Here is a 16,718-nt window from a genome sequence, read left to right on the forward strand (position 1 = left end):
TGGAGGATTGTATAAGGAGAGTTTAGGGCTATCTAATAAACAGGGGAGTGGAGGTAGATGGCTTAGTGGTTAGGGTGTTGCACCCATGATCCTAAGACTGTGGTTTCAATTCCTCAACCAGGTAAGATGTTCTTGAGCAAAACACTTCATTTCACATTGCTCCAATCTACTCAGCTCAGGAAAATTAGTAATCCTGCACTGGACTGGCATCCCACCCAGTGGGGAATATGCCAGAGTATGTGGGAAAACAACCTTATGGGCCTATGGCTCAAGAAGGACCTTTGATCCTGGTTTTTATAGACAAGTGTGATGGAAAGGGGCCAGAAAGGGAGCAATAGACTGGAGTGGAGAGAAATCCTGAGTCACTGAAGGGGAAAGAGATGTGATGGTCATAAAAGTCAATTAAAAGGTGGGGAAAATGAGAAGGGATGTTGAAGAAACAAAAGGTCCGTGTCTAAATAAATATAGATTCATATCTGGGAATATAATTTGTGAAAGTATATTAGATATTCCAACAGATTCACTCATTCACAACTTTGAAGACAACAATCAAATAATTATAAATGAAACAACAAATTGATATATCAAAACATGTATGAAAATTATGTCATAAAATCAAATACATTTCTAATTAGTAAGTTATTTAAGAATTAATTATTTTATTTTAACTCAATAACATTTAAGTTACAGAAACGTAACATTTACAAACGTCTCATGTTATACTGATACTTGTTTTCATTTTTATATTTCAAATATATTCCATTCATTATCTTTCTTTATTTTAATTAAGAGGAATATTTTTTTTAAATAAAATTAAAATGAGTTAATTAAAAATATGTGAGAATTATTTTTGAAACAAGTCGGTAGGAGTGAACATATTTGTTTAAGCAGTACTTGGGTGTATGAAAGTAATTTCAAATTATAACAGTTTTTGTGTCCATAAACCAAAAATGATTGCCATACTAGACAATGAGAAGTAATAGAATATCTTCTTCAAATTTTTCTTCCTAAATGATTGTTTATGATCAAACTTTGTCATGTCATTTGAAAAGTAGAAATATTTCCAGGACCCAAGACCAGAAAAAGCAGCTTTACTGCATTGTCATCAGTGCACTAATCCCTTTTGTTAGTTTTTCAACTTCAGCAGAGAGTTCAGACACCTGAAAGAAAAACAAAACACTTGATTAACAATCTTTAATCAAATCATAAAAGTCCAAACAAAATATTTCATCAAATAATAAAAATAATAAAAATAAAATTCATAGGACTGAATGAATGTTAATTTTCAGTAAAACTAAATTCAACTTCATGGCAGCCTTAGTACAATTATTTTTAGATAATCTTGTTTTCTTAAGGTCTGAATACAAAAATATTTTCTTAGTTTTAATAAATCATCCTTTTTCTTGCAGGTTTACCACATAAGATGTGGGTGAATGGGGAGACAGCAATAGTTACTCTTAATCTACAGTAAAATAAAGTTTTCAAAAAGTATCATTAATTGACAGATGACAACAAAGTAATATTTAGTTAATTTCTTTGGGCAGACTCCACAAAATTCAGTCCTGAGAAGTTATAAAGTTTGATGGTATAAACTAAAATGATGTCAAATGTTAATTCTGTATACAGCTTCACTAACTTACTCATCAAAAGCCACAACTACCATGGCAAACATACAAGAACACAGAATGTATTAGCTTAAAGTGGTTAGTACAGTCTTTAACCCTTTAGAATTCAAATTACTCTATCAAATGTAATGCTTATTTATTACCTCTGCCTTAGCAAAGGCGGAGGTATTGTTTTCAGCCGCGTTTGTTTGTTTGTCCATGGACAAGATATCTCAAGAACCACTGGATGGATTCAGATGAAACTTTTAGGGATGTTTGGCCTTGTGACTGGCATGAACTGATTAGATTTTGGGATCAATCAGATACTGGACAAGGATTCTGGATTATTTTTCCTGTTTTTTTTTACTTAATCTTTGAGAGCAGTTGGGTTCATTTTTAGTATTCTTGTTTATGAGAGCAGTCGAGTTTATTTCAGATATTCTCATTTTAAAAATCCTCTCTGGCTAATCATTGAGAAGACGTTGGTGTTGTCTTGGCAGAAGTTTGTGCTCTCTGAGTGCTCTTGTTTACATTGTTTTGAATTAATTATACATTACCTTAGAACTTCAAGATTTTGATGATGTGATTGTTTATCTTTAGAATGACATTGTAGGATAGTTGTGAGAGGTTGGATCTGACTGGTTTAAACATAAAACAGGTAGAATATTCGGGCCAGATATGGCTGTCAACAATGTCATATATTGTATTAAACAACAGAGAAAAAATTAGTTTCAAAAAATATCTGAAAGGGTTCATCTAGGTAAATTAGGTTAGAGACAAAGAGTTCAGTTGAAATGTTTGCTCTACATAAAATTACATATTACTTATCAGTCAACAAGTGGAGAAAGACTCACAATTACATTCATGATTACTAGTTCACATCTCAACAAAATCAAAACCTCAGAACAGATACATGAAGCATACATGTTATAAAACTTAAAAGAAATCTAAGTTTAATAATAGTTTTTGTATAAGAGGAGATAGAGATGGAGGGTGTAGTAATGACATATATCAATGCATAATAATTGTTGTTAACACCAATATTTAAAAATAATGTCATTCTTCATCAAAACTTTTATGGTTTACCTTTGAAGTGTTTTGTTTCCTAACTTCTTCTGGAACTTTTGTTTCATAATCAGGTTTCTGAATACTTTCATTTAGTTTGTTTAGTTGAGAATTAAGTTTCTCTTTCTTGCCTTCCAGCTTAGAGATTTCTTTGTTAATATCAATAAGACCCTGAAAACAAGAAGTGTTCTAAACTTAAAACAGAACACAGACCATTCATGGCATTTAAAAGGACATCCTATTATATTCATTTTAACAAAATTAAAACAAAATTAATTACTACACTTAGTTTCATCCATCACTGTCTGTTCTGGGTTAGAAACACATCTGTCAACTTTGCATTTTATCCCTCAGGTGATTATAAAGAAAATACTAGTAATATGCTGGGGTTAATGCAATCATTTGCATTTCAATAGTTTTATGTAAGAAAGCAAAATTCATCTCCAATATTCTGTTATTTAAATTTTTCAGTAAACTCCGCTTGCGAAGACTTGTTGAGGCAAGTGAAATCGAACTAAATTCGCCGACTGGCACCCGTGCCAACGTCGTCTCCTTCATTGGACACAAAACTCAGCTTGCGAAGACTTATTGGGACAAGCGAATAGCGAAATCGGGATAGCACCTGTGCCCAGCGTCGCCTTTCTGGCACTTGTGCCTGTCACATGTGTAAGGATTTTCGAGCGAGATCGTTGCCAGTGCCCCTGAACTGGCTCTTGTGTGGGTGGCACACAAAATACACCATTTTGAGCGTGGCTGTTGCCAGTACCGCCTGACTGGCCTTCGTAGGATTTTCAAGCGAGATCGTTGCCAGTGCCCCTGGACTGGCTCTTGTGCGAGTGGCACATAAAATACACCATTTTGAGCGTGGCCGTTGCCAGTACCGCCTGACTGGCTTTTGTAGGATTTTCGAGCGAGATCGTTGCCAGTGCCCCTGGACTAGCTCCTGTGCGGGTGGCACATAAAATACACCATTTTGAGCGTGGCCGTTGCCGTTGCCAGTACCACCTGACTGGCCTTCGTGCGGGTGACACGTAAAAGCACCCACTACACTCTCGGAGTGGTTGGCGTTAGGAAGGGCATCCATCTGTAGAAACTCTGCTAAATCAGATTGGAGCCTGGTGTTGCCATCCGGTCTCACCAGTCCTCAGTCAAATCGTCCAACCCATGCTAGCATGGAAAGCGGACGTTAAATGATGATGATGATGATGATGATGATGATGATGATTTTTCCATGAGTTCATTATATTATTTTTCATCTCTGTTATCTCTTAATCTACATTTTTAGTTCCATCACTGATATATTGTCACTGCTTAACTGAGGACAGCCCTGACTGAGTTGACCTATGATTAAAGAGTTTAACAACAATCATCCTGTCTCTTTACAAATATAGTGTGTCTAGGATTATATTATCCAATGGGTCATCAATATTTTTCATCTACTTTTTTTTATGTTGACATGGGTTGGATATGACTCGCTAAGGCAGAGAGTTACAGACACCTTACCTGATGCTAACCCGCATTTGTTTTCCAATAAGGTATTTTACTTCACATCTTTGCAGAATGAATCATGGGAAATAAAAACAACTTCACCACTATAGCAATGTCAATGTAAAGACACACAGATACAAACACACATACATATACAACATACCTACATAGTGCCCCCCTACCAAATTTCACTCACAGTGGTAGAGAAGGATATAGCTGCTAATTTCAACAGGTCAAACAACTACATAGAGGCTTCTTCTTTGTCTCAACCATTGGTTTGCCAGAACTGTGCTTAGCTATTTCATATAGCCAACACAATTCAAGATATTTATTTTTGTTATGGCCAAACAATTTCCCAACTATGGACACTGGTTTGATATATTTAGATTTATATCAATTAGACTCACTGACCAACTTTAAAATATTGATTTCATCCACAAGTTTTGAAGAAGGCTGAAGCCATTTAAATCAACCAAAATTATTTGACCAAAATTATATTTGGTCCACTTACAAGTATTACCAGTTAGTAACCATGATGTCTTTATTTCAGCTTTACCAATTTACCTTTCTTACTTGCTTCAGTCATTAGACTGCCACCATTCTGGTGCACTGCCCTGAAGGGTTTAGTCAAACAAATTGAGCTAGTGCTTATCTTTTTAAGCCTGATATTCTATCGGTCTCTTTTGTTGGACCATTCAATTACAGGGATGTAAACAAACCAACACTGGTTGTCAAGCAGTGGGGGAGAGAGGACAAACACAGACAAAGACACACAGTGTGCATATGAGTACGAAGCTGAAAGCTCATCATATATGTATAATGATGAGCTTCTTTCAGCTTCACACACGTACATACATACATATATGCATACATACGTACATATATACATGCAAACATATATATATATGACAAGCTTCTTTAGTTTGTCAACCAAATCCACTCACAAGGTTTTAGTCAGCCTAAGGCTATCATAAAATACACTTGCCCAAAGTGCCACACAGCAGGATTGAACTTAGAACCATGTGATAAGCCACAAAGGTAAAAATTGAAGTTTAATATAAATTGATATTTTGACTTACCTTTAGCATCAAGTGAGTTTCGCATTTGGCTGATACGGTAATCATGGCACAACCAGTTGGAGGTTCTTGGTTGATAAGTATATTTACATGATCACTTGAGGCCAGGTTGGCAATAATGTCAACAAATGATTTCAAAATATTGGCACTTTCTTCATCAGAACACTTTAAGTAAACTAGAAACGAAACCAAAATTACAATTAATTTATGTAATTCAATGACAAACGACTCATTAAAATTGGAATATCTTATTGCTTATTTCAGTTCCTTTATGTGCAGTTACCAATTATCTGTGATACTCACTTGTGTGTTGTTCTTTCTGTAACATATTTATATTCAAAACCAGTCTTTACTATTGGTACAATGAATCTTCCTAACAAACATTTGATCTACAAGTGATGTTTTTTTGTCAAAATGATTCAACATCATCATTGTTGTTATAAACATTTTAATGTCTACATTTCCATGCTTGTATGGCCAGATACTCTTCCTCACATCAACTCTCACCTGTTTCCAAGCATGGTAATAATACACCAGTCTGTTAAACAACAAACAGCCCAGACATGGTTACACAGAGAACTAGAAACAAATGACATCGTTTCAACATATATGAATGAAGATGAGGGGAAATACAAATTCACTCAGACACAATTTGCACATGGCACCTTAGGCAAGTGTCTTCCATTATAGCCCCAGGCCAAACACAGTCATGTGTATGAAAGCAGCTCATCATGATATGAATGTGTGAGTGCATGTGTGCACACGCGCGTGCACATGCCCATGTCTTGACATCAAGTGATGGTTGTAAACGAGCATCACCAGCACACATGTGATGTTATTCATTTCTGCTCTTCAGTGAAAAACATATCAGATCATGGAGAAATATTACCTAGCCTGGAAACAAGTGAGAGTTGGTGGCTGGAAAGAGCATTCTGGCTATAGAAAATCTGCTTCAACGAATTCCATTTGACCCATGAAAGCATGGAAAACTAGCGCTAAATAATGATTATATATATATATATATATATATATATATATATATATATATATATATATATATATATATATATGTGATGGGCGTCCACTCGTGACTGAGGAAGACCATTGCCGACCTTCAAGAACATTCTGCGTTCTAGTACTAACTTACATTTTGCATTTACGGCTCCGTTGGTGGCTAATGAGCCCTGCTCTTGATAAGTATACACGACTGCAAACATTGCAGATTAAGCTTTCTCCATTCACTATACGAGCCGTACACTTTCGCGCAGCTCGCTTAAATTCTTCGTGCTGGATACGTGCTCTCTCAAAAGTGTTGATTCCCTCCTTAACCTGCTTCCTCCATCTGTGGCGATGACAGGCATTATTCTCCCAGTCAGTGTCCTGCATATCACACGCCTTTAATGAGGACTTGACACAGTCCTTAAAGTGCAGCCTTGGTTTCTGTCGGAGTCTCCTTCCATTCACAAGTTCTCCATAGAGCATCTGCTTAGGAATCCTGCTATCCTTCATTCTAATAACGTGTCCAGAGCCTTTCTATGGAAAATACTTGGCAAACTTGGATGTCCAGATCACTTTATATCTATAATTAAATCATTTCATGATGGGATGGAGGCTTGGGTCAATGTTGGTGGTGGCATGGTGGGACCCATTCCTGTAGAGAATGGTGTCAAGCAGGGTGACATCCTTGCCCCAACTCTCTTTTCTTTGTACTTTGCTGCTGCTTTTACTCATGCTTTTGTTAAGGTTAGCTCTCTGGGAATTTATGTCAGATATCGATCTTCTGGCCGCCTCTTTAATCTTCGCTGATTTGCTGCCAATTCATATATATATATATATATGTATATATATATATGTGTATATATATATATATATATATATATATATATATATATATATATATATATACACACACACACATACATACATATATATTATATACTAATTACTGATGATAGTAAAGCATTATCTGAGTTAAATATTGTTCTGAACAGTTTCTCTAATATTGGTGCAATATCTATATGATACAATTTTGATGATTTATGTCAAGTTTCACCAAATAGTAAAGTGCTTCAACCTCAGAACGTCAGTTTACTTACCATCAGCTTTTGTCTTTGTCAAATTATAGTCAGCCCTCATTGATCTGACACTCTTTACCACAGACTGCATAAACTCTACATTCTTCTCAATATCTGGATACCGGTAGTCACACTAAAAATAAACATGAACCATTCACTAAAACTGTGAATTATAATAACTCAGTTACAATAAGCATTCTGTTTTAATGTCGTAGGATATATATATATATATATATATATACATCTTAGAATCAACAGAATAATAATTTGAAGTTTTATGTGTTTACCTTTTATCGTTTACTTGTTTCAATCATTAGACTGCAGCCATACTGGGGTAATGCCTTGAAGAATTCAGTCAAACAAATCAACCACAATAGTTTTTTTTCCTAAAGCCTGGCAATTACTGTCAGTTTCTTTTGCCGACCCACTAAGTTACAGGGGCATAAACGCACCAACATCAGTTGCCATGCGGTGGTGGGGTTGACAAACAGACACACACATATATATGTGACAAGCTTCTTTCAGTTTCCATCTAACAAATCCATTCACAACACTTTGGTTGGCCCAGGTACTTCTGGCTAACAAGAAGCAAGTCAAAACACTGGTGTTCCAGAAGGCCCCTGCACCAATGAGCCAAGTGTGTTATGAACTTACTGTCATCATAAAAGGGAGAAGTTATTCTCCTATGATGTACACCACAGCAAACATATTTTGTGTTTGAACCGACCTGGATGTATTACAAATAAATATACAAATAATCGTTAACAAAAATATAGTTTCAAGAACATGAAGGACTCAGTCTTTTTTATCTTTTGTTTGTTTCAGTCATTAGACTGTGGCCATGCTGGAGCACCACCTTGAAGATTTTTAGTTGAATGAATTGACTTCAGTACTTTTTTTAAGCCGAGGACTTATTCTAGCAATCTCTTTTGCCGAACCATTAAGTTACAGGAACATAAACACACCAACACCAGTTGTCAAACAGTGGTGAACAAACACAAACACACACACACATACAACAGGCTTCTTTCAGTTTCTGTTTACCAAATCCACTCACAAAGCTTTGGTCAGCTCAAGGTGCCACACAATGAGACTGAACTTGGAACCATATGGTTGGGAAAATTTTCAATTTACCGTACAATAATATTTAAGACAACACTTCACAAAGTAAGTGACCCTGAAATGAGTGAATAAAAACATAAAACTTACTTCTTTTGTTGTAGGATAAGGATGTACACAAATACTTGTCGTATCTTTCTTGTTTTCTCCAGGTAATCTTTGAAATAATTCTTCAGTAACATATGGCATAATTGGGTGGAGAAGTCGTAAACCAACATCAAGACAGGTAAAAAGAATATTGCTTGTAATAGTTTTAGCTTCATCATCTGATCCATATAAAATTGGTTTTATGCTTTCCTGTAAAAAGAAAAGTTACGATATTCAGTATCTTTTCAAAATAAATTAAATAATAAACATATTTTTTTTTAAATAGAAGCTAAATCCTTGTACTTACATCAAGAATAATAATAAGTCTACCTAAAGCTACAGGTTCATAAGGCCATAACTCATCTGGATTTTCAAGGTGTTTAAGTTTAGAATACAAGATTTCTTCTTCTTGAAGAAGACAATAGTCCATTGTAAGATTAACTCCAAGTGCTACTGGTACTCATTTTTAACCGAGTGTATTGGAGCAATATGAACTGAAGTGCCTTGCTAAAAGCCACAACATGACCTGAACCAAGAATCAAACCCATGACCTAATGCTTGCAAACTGAACACCCTGACCACTAGGCTACCCAACTTCAGAAGAGTAACGAAGAAATTACTTTAAAAAAATGAAAATATCCAAATAAAATTACATTTTAATGTATCAGAGATTGTTGTTGGCACTCCATCGCTTACGGCGACAAGGGTTCCAGTTGATCCAATCAATGGAACAGCCTGCTCATGAAATTAACGTGTAAGTGGCTGAGCACTCCACAGACACGTGTACCCTTAACGTAGTTCTCGGTGATATTCAGAGTGACACAGTATGACAAGGCTGGCCCTTTGAATTACAGGCACAACAGAAACAGGAAATAAGAGTGAGAGAAAGTTGTGGTGAAAGAGTACAGCAGGATTTGCCACCATCCCCTGCCGGAGCCTCGTGGAGCTTTAGGTGTTTTCGCTCAATAAACACTCACAACGCCCGGTCTGGGAATCGAAACCGCGGTCCTATGACCGCGAGTCCGCTGTCCTAACCACTGGACCATTGCGCCTCCACAGTATCAGAGATAAAGACTGCGAAAAGGAATTTCGAAATTCACATGTATCTTATTATAAAACATGCCACAGAATGTTTTATTGTTATTATTATTTTTTTGCTATAATGAATACTTATTAACCATCACAAGGTCAAGTCCTTGTTGTGGTTTGGTAGCTTGCATGCCTCAATGATCCTGAGAGATATACCAATGGAGCACAAGATCCTGGTAGGACTTTCCATGCTACACAAGTCAAAAGAAAGAGGTCAGAATATTGGGGACCACCTCTTTGCAGGGGTGAAAAGAGATTTGCATAAGGCCAACACCCTACCTGGAATAAAGCAAAGTTACAGAAGGATTGATGACAATTCAAAATCAACAAGACCTGGGAGGGAGAAGAAGGCCTTCTCTCAAGGAAACATATGCCCTGACCTGAAACCCATAAAGGAGGCAGAAGAGAGGACACCCTAAAAATAGCTGGAGGAGGGGTTTTGATGTAGAGCTGAAAAAGTAGGGGTTAAAATGAGAGAAGCAGCAAAGACAGAACAGTGAAGAAAAGTAATCAATGGCCAATGCTCCATAGGAAGTGAAGGGCTAACACTCTAGCTTTCTATCTACACTCAATATCAGATTAAGAAATCAAAAACAATTAGCAATAAAATTCGAAATTTACTTACCACATACCAATCACAAAGCTCATACAACCAGAAATTGTAAATAGCAGTAGTAACAGTTGGGAAGTCATAATTCTCAAATCCAGATGTTGACAACATAACAGCTTCTGAAAGACGACTCAATATCCATTTGTCCATAATGCTTCCTTGATTCTTCAAATAAATTATATAAAAATTTCAAATGTAATTTTCATTTTACAGATTTTCTGAGAATATATATATCATTTAATAATATTCTCATCAAAGTAACTGTCATATGTCTTCTCTAGCCTATGTTCATCTTAATTTCACAAATGTTCATTCAGTTACAATCTTCTCTTTTTTGAATACATCAACATCATCATTATTATCATCATCATCATCATCACCATTGTTTAACGTCCGCTTTCCATGCTAGCATGGGTTGGTCGATTTGACTGGGGACTGGTGAACCAGAAGGCTGCACCAGGCTCCAATCTGATCTGGCAAGGTTTCTACAGCTGGATGCCCTTCCTAACGCCAACCACTCCAAGAGTGTAGTGGGTTCTTTTACGTACCACCGGCACGAAGGCCAGTCAGGCAGTATTGGCAATGGCCATGCTCGAAATGGTGTATTTTATGTGCCACCAGCACAGGAGCCAGTCCGGCGGCACTGGCCATGACAGCAATTATTTTTCACAAAACAATTTACTTCTACGTCCAGCTGTTGTTTTGTAGTGTTTTTTTTATTACATTTCAAAGCTTTAAATTTTTAAATCTTCAAATTAAGTGACAAGGGAAAAAAAGAGAAAAAATTTTCACTGTCAAGAAAAAAATTTCTCCCAATTCTCCTGGTAGACTGAATCCTTTGCAGATTTTAATGCCATCACTTGGGCTTTGGTCATCTTTAGCAGAGTAAACTCTGTTGCAAGCTTTAAGACCAGGTTTATGATCTGAGAATAGCTTTATCTTTTCTTCCCACTAATCTTGAAAGACCATAAAAAAGGTCTCACATAAAAAAAAAGAAACAGCATGTGATGAACCCAGCACTTTGTCTTCTAAATGAGCAAAGCCTTGACTCTTTGCAGTTGAGGAAATTCCTGATGATATTTATTCTTCAGGTGAAGAGTTTACACTTAAACTAGCAATGAGAATGATTCAGACATTCAACCTGATGAAAATGATGAGAAAAGTAGCAATTTGAGTGAATAAATATGGTAGTTGAGAGATAGGCCTATCACTGTTATTCTCCTGAATTTTGTTTTGTGACTCTGTCCATGAGTTTGCCTTCAATGAAGAAATATGGTAGTTGTGAGAAAAGCCTATTATTGTTATTCTCCTGGATTTTTTTGTGATGCAGTCTATTAGTTTGCCTGCAATTGTTACTTGTGAGCTGAATACACAACTATTTTTTGGCTCAAGAGCCCAGGTGGAGGGTAAAGTTAGATGCAGAGACCCAGATCTGAGAGAGTTAAGTTTGGTATTATTCTATTGATCACTTTTTGCTGAAGCACTAAATTTCAGGGATGTAAACAAAGCAACACCAGTTGTCAAGTGGTGAGAGAAACACAACAATACATTCATATGTGCATACACACACCATATATATGTATGTATATGAGAGACTTCTGCACAGTTTTCATCTGTTAAATTCACTTCTATTATTGATCAGGGTGTATAGTACAAAACACTTGCTCCAAGGTGCCAAACAGTGGGACTGAACCTGAAACTACATGGGTGTGAAGGGAACTTCTTAACCACACATGCATTCATTAAAAGAGAAACGGAAAAAAAATTACCTCTTTTACAGGTGATGGTACAAAACTTTCTCCAAGAGCTGACAATGCAAATTTGGTTACATTCCAAAGTTTATTGCAGAAGAAGCGATAACCTTGAACTCTCAAAACATCTAAATTAATGTCTCGTCCTGAAAATGATATAAAAATCTCAAATGTAATCTTTCATTTATGGATTTTTTCTTTGAACTTGTACATTTTTTGATAATACTCTTTCTCTGCAATATTCTCATCAAAGTAACTGTTGTATGCCTCCTCTAGCCAATACCTTCAGTTTTTTTTTTAGCCTTTCATGTTCAATAAGAACCAGTTACAATGAATGTTGCTTCAGATTCCACCACTAAGACAAATCCATTTTATGTCTAGACAATGGAAATTATAATAATAATATAATAATGTTTTCCTAGTTTTGGCAGTGTTTACTTTATTTTAAACTGGTACTTTATTTTATTGACTTGGAGAAGATGAAAGGCAAAATCAACCTCAACAGAATTTGAACTCAGAACATAAAGAGTGGGAAGAAATGTTGCTAAACATTTTGATCAACATGTTCCTGATTCTGCTATCTAGTAGGAAGGAGACAAGACGATTACACTGACTCCTAGTCCTTGACTAGTACTTTATTTTATTGCCCTCAGAGGGATGAAAGGTAAAAGAAGAAATGCTACAAGGAATTTTGTCCAATGCTCTAGTGATTCTTCCAATCCACAGCACTTAGTAATAATAATAATAGTCATTGACTATTACATCCACTTTCCATGCTGGCATAGGTTGGATGGGTTCATCACAGTGTGATACAGTTCTTATTTGAAGTTAATGCCCTCCAAGATTTTTCAGAGACTACACCTTACTCATACATTCTAATCATGTTTCTATAACTGGATGATCTTCTTGATACCAGCCACTTTACAGAGTGTAATGGGTGCAAATAATCATGGCATCAACACAAGAGGAGTTGTATCCTTGACAAGACTAAAAAGTCCTCTTGGCCCCTATATTGTCAGTTCATTTCCCAACCACTTTACAGTGTACAGGCTACATTTTTACAGACATTCCACAGATCTTAACTGTTTCATAATAAATAGAAGCACTATAACAAATAATAATCCTGAATGAAAAATTCAAGAACATTTAAGAAACAAAATGAAATAAAAGAAATTATGGTTCCTAACCTTGAGAAGTGTATGACACGAGAGCAAACCTCAACGCATCAGTACCACATTCAGGAATACCTTGAGGGTAATCAGCTTTCTGAAGATATAAAAAAAAAGAAATGATCACGTAGGTTTTAAAAGAAATAATTTGTAAAAATTCATGTTTAATCTTTTACTTGTTTCAGTCAATGGACTATGGCCATGCTAGGGAATTACTTTGAAGGGTTTAGTCAAACAAATCAACCCCAGTATTTAGTTTTTAGTCTGGTACTTATTATATAAGACTCTTTTGCTAAGTTACAGCAATGCAAACAAACCAACCCCGATTGTCAAGCAGTGGGTGGGACAAACACAGACATAAAGACATGCACACATGTGACAATCTTCTACACACTTACCATCTACCAAATTCAGACAAAACAATATTAATAGTAAAAGACCCAACGGAGGGTCCAGTGATTATTATAAATGGATGTATGAAATGGACAAGCCTCATCCACTTTTCCACGTTTTCAATGATTGGATGGAGTACATTTTGAAGCAGATTTTCTAAGGCTGGATGCCTCTCCAGCTCCCAAGTAAATAATATTTCCCGAGGCCAGACATATTCTTGCAGAATATTGGAAATGATTGGAAATGAATGATACATGTCAGTGACATTCATTCATACACACACACACAATATATATGAGAAGAGTGGGGAGTAATCTATTTCTTTACATATTGCAGTTGTTGTTTCACTTGTTTTAGCAATCACGGTGTGGTGTCAAAATAAAACAATTACCTGACCAGCCTTGGCCTTTGAAACTTCTTTTTCATCCAAATTACTGTCTTTCAGTCGATCATGGAGACCCTGAATTAGAAGACATTTAACTGTTAATTCACACCAGCTTTTCAGTGAAATATAAAAAAATTTAATAAAAAATAACAATCAATTAGCCAATTTGTGAATTGAATTTGAAATTTTCCTCATGTTATGTTGGCATTTGTTGGACAAGTCATCAGATTCTGAGTCAGTTTTTATTCAAACTACTGTTCTCTTTGATGGTTCGGAAAACCACATTTCATTTTCAAGTTTCGATTATGGTTTGGTCTTTATGACTGGATACTTGTCTTATCATTAATTACTTTACAGAGTGGGAAAATATCAGATGAGGATATGAACTATTTATTAAGAAGAAATCTTTTGGGGATATATAGAATATTGATTCACAAAATTGATTATAGTACTCTTTACCAAGTCAGTTTGATGTTACAGAAATAAATCCAACTTGTAATATCTTATTATATTTTACTTTGTTAAAATCTTTCATTCATTATTTGAAAAAAATATCAAACTTAGTTTTTTGTTTAAGCTACAGGATTTCTTTACCAGTTCAAAATGAAACTATCCATACAACTAAGACTGTAAAATCAAACATGTAAAAGATTCTATATTATGATGTTTACCTGAAGACTGATTCCAGTAATAACATCCAAAGGATCAATAACATTGCCAAGAGATTTGCTCATTTTACGTCCATGAGCATCACGAACCATAGCATGAAGGTATACCTGGAAGAACAACAAGAAAAATTAAACTGATGAATGGACTATGGTTTATGCTGGTTAAATTTACTTTTGTTTTCAATAAGTTAGTCTAGGAAGAAAGGGTACCAACCCATGACTTTCACAATCTCTTTTAAACTGATAAGATCAATGCAGCTGATGCTCCAGTCAAATATCTTTACCTCACTGTCTGCAGAAAATACACGAGCAGGAAGGGAAACAAGGGTCTGGTTTGAATGCCTAGAACAGAGAAAAATCTGTTAAAGGCATCCAAAATCCAGGAGGTTGTGCTTTATATCGGGCAGTATGTCAGAGTTACAACAACCTGATTTCAGCTGCTAAAGCTGAAATCAATTAAAAGCATCTTTTTCAGGTAGTATGTCATGTGGTTAAAGAAGTTCACTTCCTAACCAAGTGCCTTCAGATTCAGTCCCACTGCGTGGCACTCCAGGTAAGTGTTTTCAACTATAAATCTGGGTTAACCAAAGCCTTGTGAATGGATTTGGTACACAGAAAACGAAAGAAGCTTTGTATGAGAGAGAGAGAGAGAGAGAGAGAGAGAGAGAGAGAGAGAGAGGGAGAGAGAGAGGGAGAGAGAGAGAGAGAGAGAGAGAGAGAGAGAGAGATTGGGTGACGTTCAATGTCAGTGGGTGTTTGTGTTTCTTTGTTTTGGCATTGCACGATAGCTGCTTATTTCCAGTCTTCCATAAAAACATCTCAGGCCATGGGGAAATATCACCTTGCTTGGAAACAGGTGAGGGACAGCACTGAGAAGGGCATCTGGTTATAGAAAATCTACCACACTAAATTCTGTTTGACCCATGTAAGTATGGGAAATTGGACATTACAAGCTTCATCTATAAACGGGATCTATAACTGTTTTAGTTGAATTAAATTATGTTCTCATAGAAAACCTAAAATAGGACATATAAAATGGATTCCACTCATTTACAGACTGACCCATAACTTGGTGCAACAGAAACAATGCCCCAATACCCATTCAGTAAAAGAATCAAGCTAATAAATATTGATTCTTAATGTTGGCACAATGGCCCAAATTTTATGTGGAGAGATATGGTGGGTCACTAACCCAGGAATGTAACTAAATATCGCAAGGAATTTAGTCTGGTATTTAACCATTCCATAACCCTTTGAAGTACTAATATGACAAAAATCAAAACAAGTGGACTATATTGAAGTTGCTAAAACAAATTTCTTGAATTACCTCTTTGAATGGTAGTTTTCCAAGGAGTGCATTACCCATCATCACCATACGAGCAACCCAGAAGAACAAGATATCATGTCCAGTTTCCAACAAAGTACCAGGATAATAGGCTTGGAGATCAGGTGTCTGCAAAGATAATATTCACTTAAAAATTATAATTTTCAACAAAGTTTCTAATTTCATAAACAAGATACAATGTATCAGCACTAAACATTTTTTTAAAAAATTGATATTTTTAATAATTTTACTTCATTGAATAAAACAGTTTTTCATTTTGAGATATTACATTTGCAACAAATTTGCAGATGCCACATCAACCATGTAGCAGTACAAACAATATTTCCTGCTTGTTCTTGGAAGTGTGAGGGCATGAAGCCTTGTAGTTAGGGTGTAGTACTCATGATCAGAAGATCATGGTTTCAGTTGTGGAACCAAGTGGTGCACTGTGTTCTTAAGCAAAACACTTCATTTCATGTTGCTCCATTCTAAACAGTTGTAAACAAGTAACCCTGCAATGGACTGGCATAACATTCAGTGGGAACATTACTATCTTGGTCACTGATACACCATGGAAACCAGGTAGCCAGCCCTATGAGTTTGAGGACTTGAAACAGTAACGTGCAGAGTTTTCATACAAATTATGTAATTTAATGAAGTTCAGATGCTTTAAGAATTTAGAGAAAAAAAACAAGTTTGTCCATTGACATCATCTAATGTGATATCCTAATGTAAAAAAGCTGCATTAACAAGATTTTCTGGCAGGAAAATCATGAGTTAAAGGTAAATGTCAGTGTCAGAAGGCCACTTTAGAA

The 16,718-nt window shown here is 35.8% G+C and overlaps 1 protein-coding gene across 8 annotated transcripts in view; it reads right to left on the reverse strand.

Annotated features, from left to right (window-relative positions):
* Nucleotides 1-635: 635 nt before the first annotated feature.
* LOC106879229 (valine--tRNA ligase) overlaps nt 636-16,718 on the reverse strand; it is a 45,887-nt gene continuing 29,804 nt past the window's right edge. For all 8 annotated transcript variants that reach the window (XM_089347677.1, XM_014928715.3, XM_052965597.2 and 5 more), the window contains 11 exons: nt 15,907-16,032; nt 14,583-14,687; nt 13,918-13,986; nt 13,152-13,230; nt 11,983-12,110; nt 10,229-10,378; nt 8,518-8,724; nt 7,330-7,441; nt 5,237-5,409; nt 2,691-2,840; nt 636-1,160 (listed from right to left, as the gene is read on the reverse strand). In XM_089347677.1, coding sequence (XP_089203803.1) covers nt 1,092-1,160; nt 2,691-2,840; nt 5,237-5,409; nt 7,330-7,441; nt 8,518-8,724; nt 10,229-10,378; nt 11,983-12,110; nt 13,152-13,230; nt 13,918-13,986; nt 14,583-14,687; nt 15,907-16,032 — 1,368 coding nt within the window. In that variant the 3' untranslated portion in view covers nt 636-1,091. The remainder of the gene's footprint in view (nt 1,161-2,690; nt 2,841-5,236; nt 5,410-7,329; nt 7,442-8,517; nt 8,725-10,228; nt 10,379-11,982; nt 12,111-13,151; nt 13,231-13,917; nt 13,987-14,582; nt 14,688-15,906; nt 16,033-16,718) is intronic.

This window comes from Octopus bimaculoides, chromosome 2 (assembly GCF_046866305.1).
Source record: "Octopus bimaculoides isolate indiv1 chromosome 2, ASM4686630v1, whole genome shotgun sequence".
In the NCBI taxonomy this organism is placed as follows: domain Eukaryota; kingdom Metazoa; phylum Mollusca; class Cephalopoda; order Octopoda; family Octopodidae; genus Octopus; species Octopus bimaculoides.